The following is a 12,925-nucleotide window of genomic DNA, read 5'->3' as shown; positions in this document are numbered from 1 at the left end:
GCGTCTTATGGTCCAGTGCGTCTTATGGTCCGAAAAATACGGTATCAATAATACAACACTGTTTCATAATAAATGTTTAAATGTATTTTCAGGGCGATTTAATTAGCGAGAAATTACCATTTACAAAGCAGCCTCCTATTCCAATCACAGCTCTGTGTTCAGATACGTGTGCTAATGTCATTATAGCAGGCAATATAGGTGAGTGTGTGTATGTAAAGTATTTCTCAGCTTTGTAAAGCTGATAAAATTTCCCTTATGTAACTTAAAAATTGATTAGATATAGATAGGTAAACTGAATAGTATTAACATTTGAATCTACTAATTTAGTTAAGTAAAAAGCCCTGTCTATTGTGGTATAGCTACATCAGTGTTCTAATTGATATTCCATTGTTAACAGAGGGATACATTATATTGTGGAAGCTTTGTAAGATTCAAGAAGCTGACAGAAAAATACATTTGGTAAGAGAAAATATTTTTTTTAAATGCGTTCATGTACTTTGGGGAAAGATAAGATATCCCCATGAATGATATACAGTGCATACTGTAGTTTTTATTTCCATCTGAACCTTTGATACTTTTATTATGAATATTTGTATTTATAGTACCACCCCCCATAATAAAATAAAAAAAAAATAGAAAAAACAGGGAATAGGACAAGGTTGATTATTAAATGACACTTCATCCATAGGGATGTCTGCAAATGTAAAAAAACACCACACAGTTTTTAGGGGTCAAGGGTTTGTTTGAACCGAGAGCATGGTCAGTTTTATCAATGTAATAAAAATGCAACTAATTATAATTAGGATCCATTAATTTTGGATGCGTTGGGGGATTCATGCATTTATGACTGTGTTGCAGTTATGAGCAAATTTTAATAGAGGTATCAATTTTTGGCATTCAATACATTTTTGCCATTTTTGTGTTAATGCTCAAACAATTCAGAACCCAAATGGAATCGGAAGAAAAGGGAGGTTTATAATAGTCTACATTACCTGCTCTATCCCATTCAGGACTATGCACTTTATATATATATATATATATATATATATATATATATATATATAAAGATAATAAGCCTTGTGTGTTCTCTGAATCTTAGTCAAGGGAACACGAGGCAATAAAGTGAACTTGAAGGTTGACTCTAAAGCTGACCTTGAAGGTTGACTCTAAAGCTGACCTAAGCCTAAAATTAAAGTTGCTGTTGTTTGTGATTCTGAGCCAGGACAGAGTGGCATTTTTGTTAAGCACAGGTACAATGTGGTCAGTGTGGTTTAGGTTGGCTTTAGATGATAGTTCTCAAGGATGATAAAACAAAATTATCTGGGTTGACGTAAGACCAATACATAATTGATGTGTGTTGGTTGTCAAAAGTTTTTGTACTTGGAATTTAGCACTCTTTGTTGCATGTGTCAAAACTAAATAAAATATGCAACAAAATGGTAATGTTTAAACATCCAAGTCTAACAATCTGTTTCATGTACTGTTATATTTAAAGAGTTTGAAGCAAGAACTTTGCTGGCGTGCACATTCTATGAAAATCACCAGCCTGTTTTATGAGAACAGTAGAAATGTTGTAGTATCTGCTTCAACTGATGACTCCATTAGGTAAGTTTAATTGATAGATTAGCCCTCTTTGTTACATATACAGTAGTTGTTCAGTGACTTGGCAAGATGTAACTACACTGTTTTTGTAGATTATGGCATGCTTCAAGTGGAAATTACATTGGCTACTTTGGGCAGAGTAGGGCCTACGAGCTGACCAGTCCTCCAGAATTTACTCTTCCCTGTGATATAAAGGAGCTGCCTTTGCAAACCAAAGTGGACAACACTGTTCTTAGGACAACAAAAAATTTTGAAATTCCACTTATCTATGAAAGCAATAAGTAAGTACCAAACCTAACACAAAAAGTAAGTAGTGGTAATTGAAAAAAATGTTAACATTTTCTTGTACCAATAGGTGTAAATGTAAAAGCTACTAAAAAAAAGTTGCCATCATCGCATCAAATGTACCTTATTCCCATTATTTATTATATATATTATGTATTTATTTAGCACCAACTAATTATATAGCCCCTTACAAAGACCACTGTTTACTGACTTATATTTACATACTAGTAAAATCATACCCATTTTAGAAGGCACAAGGTTGGGGTTTGGGGAAACAATGCTAAATTAGTGCCTTAGTGGGCAACATATTTAGGAAAGGAGGCTATGAAAATTGGCAATATGTTCAAGATAGTGCTAATAGAATGACAAAGGATAGTATGTCTAGGAGAGACGTCCGGCGTATGATAAAGGGCATTATGTGTAGCAGAAATGTGTTTGGGGGTATGAGAAGGGGTAGTATGAGAAGGGTCTCCTGTTCAGGAGAGAAGTGAGAAGATTAACCACCTAGCCGTTAAGCCCGACCTTCGTACGGGCAAAAAAAAAAGGCTAGGATGGTTAACCCCGTATTTTTGTCGCATCCATACTTACCTGGTCCCGCTGTGCTCATCCAGCGCCGTTTTCGTATTCCAGCGTCGTCCTCCGTCCATCGTCGTCCGTCGGTCTCCCTCTCCAGCGTCGGGTGCCAGCGGGACCGGTAAGATGCCGGCCGGCATCTTTTGTTCCGCCGCCCGGCATCTTTTGTTCCGCCGCCCGGGGGAACACAAGATGCCGGCCAGCGGAACATAAGATGCCGGTCGGCTTCTTACCTGGTCCCGCTGATCGCCGATGATCCTTCTTCATCCAGCGCCGGGTGTCTTCTGAAGCGAGAAGCCGTCCGGCTGAGAAAAAAATAGCCGGACGGCTTCCCTGCGTGCGTGATGACGTCGGCGCGTGTGCGGGAAATTCAAATTCAAACTCATTCATTCATTTTGTATTGGATTCAATACAAACTCCTGTATTCAATCCAATACAAAATAATTCAAATAAATACAAAGTGTGTAATTGGTAAATTCAAACTGTCATTTTGTATTGGATTGAATACAAACTCCCGTATCCAATCCAATACAAAAAATAAAAAAAAATAAAATAAAAGTAAATAACTTGGAAATTCAAATTTATATTTTGTATTTGATTGGATACAAACTTGCGTATCCAATCCAATACAAAATAATATAAAATTAATACAAAGTACATAACTGGTAAATTGAAACGCTCATTTTATATTGGATTGAATACAAACTCCCGTATCCAATCCAATACAAAAAAAATAAAAAAAAAATAAAGTAAAAGTAAATAACTTGGAAATTCAAATTTTTTTTTTTAAATGATTGTGTGTTTCAAACATTTTTTATATTCATAATATCTACTAGAACCCTTGTTCGGACATATTTCTGTAAGTTACAGGTCTACAATTTAAAAAAAAAAAAATCATGAAAAACAGTTGATCACTTTTGGTACAGAAATCTAGACCTCAGTGTAACGCTCAGGTGGTTAAAAAGGTGCAGTATGAGCAGACAAATATTATGGTTGGTAACATAGCAGGCAATAGGCAATGGATAAGAGATGTTAGGAGGTTAGGGTAAATTATATATATATATATTATATATATATATAGGGAGATCACCTGTAGCAACAGGGGGGTGTTTCAAACAGGAAACAGGGCCAGCAGGTTATCAGTGCATCAATGGTTTTATTCACTAATACTATTTTCACAAAAAAGAAAAAAAACAAGCAAAATAAACAAACAGCAAAATAAAGCCTGGCAACTTGGCCTCTAACTAACTGTTAGATCCCTTTACTTACAATCCAGCCTAACCTCATGCTGTGCAGGACTCTAATGCCCAAACCATACAGCTTTTCCAAAACCGTCTGTGTCTTTACTCACAGCTCACCTTGGCCCTTCTCCCAGCTCAGAAGCCAAGAACAGAGACACAGGAAAGGGCAGGCTGGGAGTTTATATCCACAGCCTGATTTCCAGAATGGGTTTCAGCTGAGAAAATTACACCATCCCTTAGGCCTCTTTAGCTCCCCCATGTGGCCAAGAAGCTCATTGTCATTTAGCCTAGTACTTCAGCACCCCCTTCAGGTCAAAAGGGAAAACTGTCTGATTACACAGAAAAATGTACCTATCATCCTGGATGAAACCCTGGGTCTTCATTGGTCAGCTGTTACAATATATACTGTGTATATATATATATGTAGAAGAGGAGTAAGGAGAGGATAAGTGCATACAGTATGTGTAGATGTGGAGTTTAGAGGATATACGAGGGGGTGCAGAGAAGTTCCTGGCTTTGCCCAGAAAGAAGAGAGCCAGAGTTATGAAATAACACATTTATTCAACATATTCCCCCCTGAGACTGATGCACTTGGTACAGCATAGTTGCAGCTTTTCTAGACCGTTTAAATAAAAGTCCTTTGGTTGGGCCGCAAACCAGCTCTCAGGAGCATCTTTGACGTCAGAAATGTCTTCAAAACGTTGCCCCCTCAGGTGTTTCTTCAAATTCGGGAACAGATAATAGCCCGAAGGGGCCAGGTGGTTAGGGGGGATGGTCAGGTGAGTGGGGGGGAAAGTGGATCAATTGGAAACCCAGGGTGATCAATTTGGCAGCCACAACATTGGACGTGGGCGCAGTTGCATTGTCCTGCAAAAAAAGGATCCCTTTGGTCAACTTTCCACGGCGTTTCGTCTTCTTTCGGTGATTTCTGGGCTCAGGACTTCTTCTGCTGCAGGGACCCACTGTGGCGCCATTCCTTTGACTGTTCTTTGGTTTTAGGATCATAGTTGGGGAGCCAGGTTCATCCTCAGTCAATAACCTAGCCAAAAAGTCCTGTGCAGCTTTAAAATAGGCCAAAACGGCTTTGGATGCTTCAACTTGTTCCTTCCTCTGATTACTGTTCAAACATTTCAGCACCCACTTTGCTGAAAGCTTGCTCATGTCTAGGATAGTGGTGGTAACAAACCCAACATGCTCCCGTCAGATGTCAAGTATCTGGGCTATCTTTTTTGTGGATATACGCTGGTCCTCAAAAATCAGCTCATGGACAGCATCGCAGGTTGCCGGGCAGTTGAGGTTGGGGGGCGCCCACTGCGGCGCTCATCTTCAACGGTGAAATGCCCAGTCTTGAAACCAGATATCCAAGTTTTGACAGTGCCGAAGGAAGGACACTTCTCCCCCAGTGTTTGTGACATCTCGGTGTGAATGTCCTTTGCTGACTTTCTCTGGAGAAACAAAAACTTCATGATGGCCCATAACTCCAATGACGTGAAACTTGCTTGTACCTCTGCCATCACAGTTCTCACTAAAAGAAAAAACAGTTTTAAGAATCGCAAAGACCTGATATTTGCACAGTTACATACTAAGATATTAGGCTGTCATATGCCCCCACACTCATTTTTCTATTTCAACTGGAAGGCGGGCAAAGTCAGGAACTTCTCAGCACCCCCTCGTAACATTGAGCTGTATGAGCAGGACTGTAGTACTACATGTATAACAGTAGACACTTTCTGCAGGGAGCAGAATTGAAGATGTATTAGTAAAATTATTTAGTGTACAATGTTTCCAGTACTGCTGAACAAGGAACAGGGAATAGGATAAACATGCCCAAAGTAAACGTGAAAGTGGCCCTTAAGTTTATCACTGTATAGTATAACATGTAGGTAGGTACATATAGTTATTTTTTAACATAATTGATTTACTGGCATTTGTGTGTTTTCGCTGCTGCAGTTTGTTACTTACATTATAAATAGGCCTCGACATGAGTTACAATTTAATAACAAGGAAGACCCTACACAAATTCATGGCAAGGCTAGGTTACCTCATTCTGCTTCAGCGTCCCTTGAATCCTCCTATGCATGTAGTAGGCAAGGTACTTATACAGGTAAATAAATTTATCTCCAATCTGTGCTGAATTTTCACAGTAGTGAACACTTGACTGAGCAGTACCTCAGTTGTAAATACATTCATTTTTCTATTGAGATGATATTGATCATAGTATGTATTTCCAGAATACATAAATAGTTTTTATTTTGTGTTTTTTTTGTATGAGACTGGTGAGATTTTTTTTTCATAATTTGTGTAATGTTAATCTCACAGAGATTTGGAAAGAAGACATTTTTTGTTATTTTTATAGACTTAACTCACTTACTAAACACCAAGACCTTAATGAAGAATGTGTGAGCATGAAGTATTTTAAATGCCTGTCAACTCCAAAGGTAAATACTAGAAATATTTACATGCAATATTTTGCCTGCCTAATGTAATTTCATTATTTAAACTTCTTTAAAAAAATATATTTTCATTTTAGGCTGCAGCCATATAGATTTAATAAAATTGTGAAAACAGGTAAAATTCATGGGCTGTATTTATAAAGCAGGGAATACATTACCTAGTGGCAATCAATTACTGCTATTGAACACATGGACCTGGAAGATTCCCACGAGGGAATGTTTACAGGAAAGTCTAATTCCCTGTTTTATAAATAGAGCCCTATGAGGTGTATTAAAAGTCAATAACCTGTTTAATCATAGGCTAATCCCAATTCCCCATATTTCTTTTTTTATTTTAAAAATGTGACTTTAAATTTACCAAAATAAATAATAATCAAGTAAGTATTATAGTGCCAAAAACAATTGGAGTTATTTGTGGAATTTGTATTCATGACTAGAGAAACCCTGTGATATCTGCATAAAACAATCAAAGGTATGAATGAGAGAACAGAATTGCAGCATATTGTACTACATAACATTGCTAAACGCAAAATAAGAAAAAAAAATCTGATAGAAATGATTTCATACAATCATTGCTTAAAGTTGTTGCCATCCATAGTGCTTTTATTACTTAACCTGTAAAAAATGTACACAGTACTAAAATCAATATAGGTAGAATCAACTCTAAAATAGCCATTAAGTTCATAACTAAACTTTTTTCTGCTGAAATATATTTTCATCTGATTGCATTGAAGAATATAGTCTCTGACCTTTCAAGTTAATTGCAAAGCTCCTAAACATGGTATTGTCAACACAATTGCTTGGGGTGAGCAGGATTAGCTAGACATGTGGGAACATACTCCAAGTGAAAACAATTTCAAAAAGCATATGTTTTTTCCATACATCAAAGCTAAAGTATAAATAGGAAACCAAAAGCTGACCACCAACATTTTGAGTTAATTGCAAAGTAACACCAAAATTGCTATGGGGGAAAATGGGGGTTAGGGCACCCGTTGGAATATGCCCAAAAATGAAACATTATTTTCAAAAAGGTGGTTTCATGTAAATCAAAATTAAAGCAAAGGCAATGTTCTAATGCTAGCAAACAGTTGATGCGCTTCAGAATTTAGCCTATTAGCATTTTAATTCTTCACTTTTACTTTTATTCTGTAAACTTATATTTAAAACTTTTTTTTTTTTTAGGGTAAAACCTAATGTAAAGCAGTTAAGAGGAAACATTGTAACAGGTTAATACATAAACTTTGAAGCCATGAGATATTTAAGCCTATTCAAATGTAAACTGCTATACAAATGGAGGTCCTCTTATCAATATTATAAATACTATGAGGTCTTTTTTGTATGCCTGTTTTACATTTAAGATGTCATTTGCTTAGTCTTTTTAACATTTTTATGTCTAATAAAGGATTATTTGAATTTTAATGATTTAAATTCAGTTCTAAATGTTCTAAAAGTATTTACCTTAAAGCCAAATTGAAAGCTCCATATCATAATATACAATGATTTTCTAATGAAACAAGGCCATGCTTCATGCATGAAATCTAGGTAATCATGAAAAGGGAGAGTAATAGGAAGTATTTGGTCCTTCCTCTCTCTGTCCAAACCAGCCCCAATGTCTTCCCTCAGTGGGGATCATAATTGATAAAAGGGGCCTTATCCCCAAACTTGTTCCCCAAATAGTTGTTGGCAATGTGTTTACCATGTGGTAATGTTTGGAGAATGTGTTTTGGTTTTAAAAAAGGGGGCTTTCAGCTATCTGTGTTTTCCATGTTTTCTATAAACTCTGCAGCTTCATAACTAAAAGAAAAAGTCAGTTCATGAAGTGACTCGATCTGACTTACTGCAGCTGTTCAACTGTGCAAGACTGAATGTAAGACTGGAGTAGGGCTTTAATTTATTGGCCTTGTTCTTTATTGATTTGAAACAGGTGTCACAAAGATACTTGAAAAGTTGGAACTTAGGGATGAGTGAAAATGATGCAGTGTTTAGTGCTTTACAAATACATCAGGTAAGTTTATTATAGCCTTATGATAGGTGTAACAAATAAAGTATTTATGTAATACACTAATATACTGTGCATAAATGCAGAACATAATTTATAAAATATTTATCAAATAATGATATTGTGCTGGACATTCACCTAAAGTATTTTAGTGAACATTCATCCTTTGTTTTAAGCTTAATAAGTCGAAATTAGCCCTGGATTTGCTGAGTAAAAAGTACATTCCTTGATGCCATTCACCCTATGCATCTAAATACCATGTACATTCACCCTATGTTTTCTCAACCTGTTTTTAATTACATTTGCCTTCATGAACTTTCAAATCATAGCATTTACTGCTGAAAATAAAATTAATGTTTAAAGAAGATTGTGTACCTATATTAGAAATAATATGGTACATATTTTTTTTTACTAAAATAAATATTGTCTTAAAAAAAAAATATTGTCTTCCCTCACACTTTATGAGTTTTCAACCCACCTGCCTTCATCTTCAACACTGGGGGTGGGGGGTATCCTCTTTTCAAAATCACAAATGTCTGATGCCAAAGGGCACTGGGCTCTTTCTCATCTTAGTGCCCAAGATAGGTGAGTTTTTAGTGCACCCCAATACTTGAGAAAGCATGCGAGTTGGTATCAACATGCAGAGTGTTGATATCAACTGTTGCTATAACCCACCTTAGTGCTGATACCAGTGGCACTGATGTGATAATGCCAGAGAAGCTCTCTGCATCAATAAACTGTGATTTTAGGGCACCATAGTTATGTTCTATTTGAGAAGGGGTCTGTGGTAACCTGCACTCACAGTATATCCTCAGTCTACGGGGGTTGAATGATGTTGGACTAAGTACATTGTAATTGCATGTCAATGTTTAAATAAAAATAATGAAGATCACATTTTATACACCAGGACCCTGTTTTATACTTACTTTTACTTTTACTTTGCCATAATAGAAAAATGCACTGGTAAAGTAAGGTATGGTAAAGAGAACAAATGTAATAAATGTAATCATATTTTAAAGTAAAATATGTTTGGCTTCAGTTGCAGAACATGGACTTTGGTAATATATCTGATATGGTCAACCAGTATCTCAGCAACTATGAATGATAATATGAAGGTATAAAATATTTATTGTGAAGATATGTAAATACACTTTTTTTATGACATTACGGCATGTGAATACCTCCATCTTTTTACCTAGCCTGCCCTTTTTTTGTAATACTTCAAGGCCTTCTTTTGCCTAGAAGTAGAAATGTCAATCCAGAAAAAAACTTACTTAGGTGATTAAGTAGTGTAGCATGGCAAATGTGGGTGTGGGATTTGGCTAATTTAAAAAAGTGACATGGTTTTCCAAGATACTCAGTTTCTTCATTTTCAGAATAGAGCCACCTCTTCTGACACAAATATGGAAGCTACTCTCACTGACAGGGTCTAAAAGTGCATGTTCCAGGGCCATGTCCTGGCCTAAATACCTAGCGATCAAATGAATTGAAATAAGCAGAGCATGTCAATATCCCCCCCAAAAAAAAGGCTGAAGTCAGTTCCGGATGCTTAAGTAAGTAAGATGATGGTCCTGAGGACTGCACTGTTAGAAATTATATCAGAACCATTTTACCCAGTCTTTTAAGTTAGTCTTTTTTTCTGAGTTTTAATTTAAACCAACAACCTCTGTGCGGGTGATGTCTCTTATTGGATGTTTTAAAGTTGAATCTTGTAACAAATCTTGTTCTTCTGTCCATAGGTTTTAAAAGCATGCCCACAAATACATGATGCTGCAATGCCCGAATAAGACCCATTGTCATAATTTAAAGATACACATAATAAATCAAAAACACAATAAAAAAGTCTTAGATGATTTTTCTTTCTGGCATCATGTGAAATGTATTTATATACAAGTAATGTTGCATACTTTTGTAATTCTTGTAATAGTTGTTTGTGTGATATTAAGTGTCTGTTCTAATACTGTTGCAGTAAGTTTTGACTATCTAGGCTGTAAAACACTGTAGTTATCTTAAATTATTATTATATATATCGTTTTTTAAGAAATGATTTAGGCATTAGGCATATTTTAAAGAAATGTAATATTACATTTTACTATACTTCATAATTTATATTTATTTATTTATTAGACTACCCTGTTTCCCCGATGATAAGACACTGTCTTATTTTTTTTTGAAGGCCAAAATATGCTCTAGGGCTTATTTTCAGGGGGATGCCTTATTTACCCATGAAGAAGACTACAGCCATTCATGTCCACTTCTGATCAATCTGTGCCAATCATTGTCCCCTTCTGATCACTCATGTGCAATTCAAATTCCCTTTCTGATCATCTTGTGTCATTCAAACTCTCCTTCTGATCACTCTGTCATTCAAATTCCCCTTCTGATCACTCTGTGCTTTTTTTCTATTGCACGGCAGTTAGGACAGGGAACAGCAGGTGGCGCTGTGCCGGCTTCTTTCGCTTTGCTTTACAAGACAGGAGAAAACACGATGCTGGCAGAGGAGAGGAGAGACACGCTGCAGCCAGAAACACACGCAGGATCGGGTATTGGGTGAGTATGTTTTAATTATTTTTTTTGGGTGGCTTATTTGCGGGGGGGGGGGCTTATTTTTCATTTTAACATGAAAAGGGGGGGCTGTCTTATTTGATGGCCCTGCCTTATCATCGGGGAAACACGGTAGCACAGGTAGTATTTTATGTAGCATTTATCAACTTATTGTGTATTTATAATGCCATCTAGTGGTTTATTTTGTGTCCTGCAAGCTCACAGCAACATTTGCTAAATGAAGGAACATAATTTTGATATGTGATGTCATCCTGTGATGGATATTATTTGTGCACATCTAATTATTTAGATTAACAGATTTATTATTATATTATTAAAGTGGAACTTTAGCCTCCACAAAAAATGGCCAAGCTTTTTACTGCAGAAGAGACACACTGTCCCTCCTGCAACTAAAATTCGAACTGCCTTCTCAGAATCTTTCCCACATATGTTGACATGAAAGTACTACAGATTCATTCTGCCCATGATAATCAAGTCAGCCTGAAGTTTAAAATTCAGAAAGTGTTGCCATAAAAGTTAAAAAGGGGCTATTGATAATTACCTGAAAATTGTAATTGCTTCAATGGTATAACCCAATGTCTTTAATATTTTCTAAGTGTAACATGGCTTTGGTAATACTTGTTATGTTATCCAGAAAAGTAGTAAAAGAGTGATATGTGGCTGCACATTTTCCTATGTATGTAGCTTAAGTCGGCACATCTCTGGGGTCCAGGATCTTTTCCAGGATAGAAAACATTTGCTAACAAATAGTAAATGCCTTTTATGAAATCCATTCCAGGATTCCTGGATTACCCAGGTTCACTGCTGAAAGTGTATCTTAGCCATTGGGAGCATTAATAAATGACGCCCATTTTGATGAGATTTCTTATTTGTTCCTGTTGCTTCTCATTGACAAGTAAATCTCCCTAATACTGGCATAAGACATTTTAACTTCATGTATAGCAGACATTTTAAAGATGGTGACCACATTGATGGGCCATATGGTTCCCCATCAGTTTGTGAAATTCCTGACTGAAGTTTAGCAAAAGCCTTTTTTTTTTTTTTGCCCCAACTATTAACCTCTGGGGCGGTTCATTTCTGTTCGGATTTATATGTCTAACCAATTATTTATCATTTAGTAAACAGAGTGCTTACTTACCCGGTGGGACATTACTATTCCACATGAGCATGTCATTTCCACCATCTTAGTTTTGATTTAAAGCCTAAAATTAAACTAAAATGAAAGCCTCAACTAGGTGTCACAGTAAAAATTGTACTTTAGCAGATTTTGACTTTTGGAATTGCAAGTTGTATTGCAACAAAACGTTCTTGGGATGACTGGGGGACCTGGAGCCATGTCCTAAAACACAAAAACATAAGAAATAGTGTTATTATTTAATAATATTAAATAAGATCAAATATTAGGTCAGAAGAACTGTTTTTTAATGCCAGATATTGCTGACCACTGACTTTGTAAGCTGATTACAAAGCCCCTGAAGATATTATTGTCACCAAAATTGTTGGGGAATCGGGAGAATAAAAAATAACACTTCTAACTGGAAAAAAATAACAAAACAATTTACACATCATTCAATGGTTAATAAGCATCAGATGCTACACATTAGCATATTAGCGTATTTATGTAAATACAATGGATTGAAAACATTTGCTAAGTAATAGGAAATAATTTAAAAATATCCTTTGTAGGTTTTCTATATCACCCAGGTTCACCCATGATAGTCTATATTCTTTAGTCATGGAGAGCTATATTAAATCAGGCCTATACTGTAGTGTTAAATTTTTTTTTACGAAACAATATAATTAAGGTAACATTATTTGGGTCCCCACTAGCATTAAAACCAAACGCACTCACAGGAATAACAAACCTGAAAGCCAGCAAACTACCTCTCACCTGTCACACACACCTCTTCTTCGCTAAAGCGAAGGCTCCTCTCTCCTGCGCATTCGGACAGTTTTGACCCTGGGAACGCCTGCTCTTCCAAGTTTTATCAGTTTCGCCCAACCCGCCGGACAATCAAGAAATAGCTTCTTCCTGGCTATTTAGCTAGCTCAGACCCAGCATTCGGGCAACATGTCTCCACTAGTGTCAAGCCCCCTAGCTCTGCTGAGCATTTCTTTTACACCTGCTGTTTAATTTAAGGCTTTCCCTGTTTAGCTCCTGTGTTCCACTGTGTCTGCAGTGATCCCTTTCACCTGTGCCTCCTGTC

The 12,925-nt window shown here is 36.5% G+C and overlaps 1 protein-coding gene across 1 annotated transcript in view; it reads left to right on the top strand.

Moving 5' to 3' along the window:
* Positions 1-9,945, top strand: part of WDR64 (WD repeat domain 64) — a 37,239-nt gene extending 27,294 nt beyond the window's left edge. The window contains exons 22-29 of the mRNA XM_072407062.1: positions 93-198; positions 398-459; positions 1,496-1,605; positions 1,695-1,883; positions 6,058-6,139; positions 8,079-8,159; positions 9,193-9,268; positions 9,893-9,945. Coding sequence (XP_072263163.1) covers positions 93-198; positions 398-459; positions 1,496-1,605; positions 1,695-1,883; positions 6,058-6,139; positions 8,079-8,159; positions 9,193-9,258 — 696 coding nt within the window. The 3' untranslated portion in view covers positions 9,259-9,268; positions 9,893-9,945. The remainder of the gene's footprint in view (positions 1-92; positions 199-397; positions 460-1,495; positions 1,606-1,694; positions 1,884-6,057; positions 6,140-8,078; positions 8,160-9,192; positions 9,269-9,892) is intronic.
* The last annotated feature ends 2,980 nt before the right edge of the window (positions 9,946-12,925 follow it).

The sequence above is a fragment of the Pyxicephalus adspersus genome, chromosome 3 (assembly GCF_032062135.1).
Source record: "Pyxicephalus adspersus chromosome 3, UCB_Pads_2.0, whole genome shotgun sequence".
NCBI classification, from domain to species: Eukaryota; Metazoa; Chordata; class Amphibia; order Anura; family Pyxicephalidae; genus Pyxicephalus; species Pyxicephalus adspersus.
This window is presented reverse-complemented; position numbering and strand designations above follow the sequence as displayed.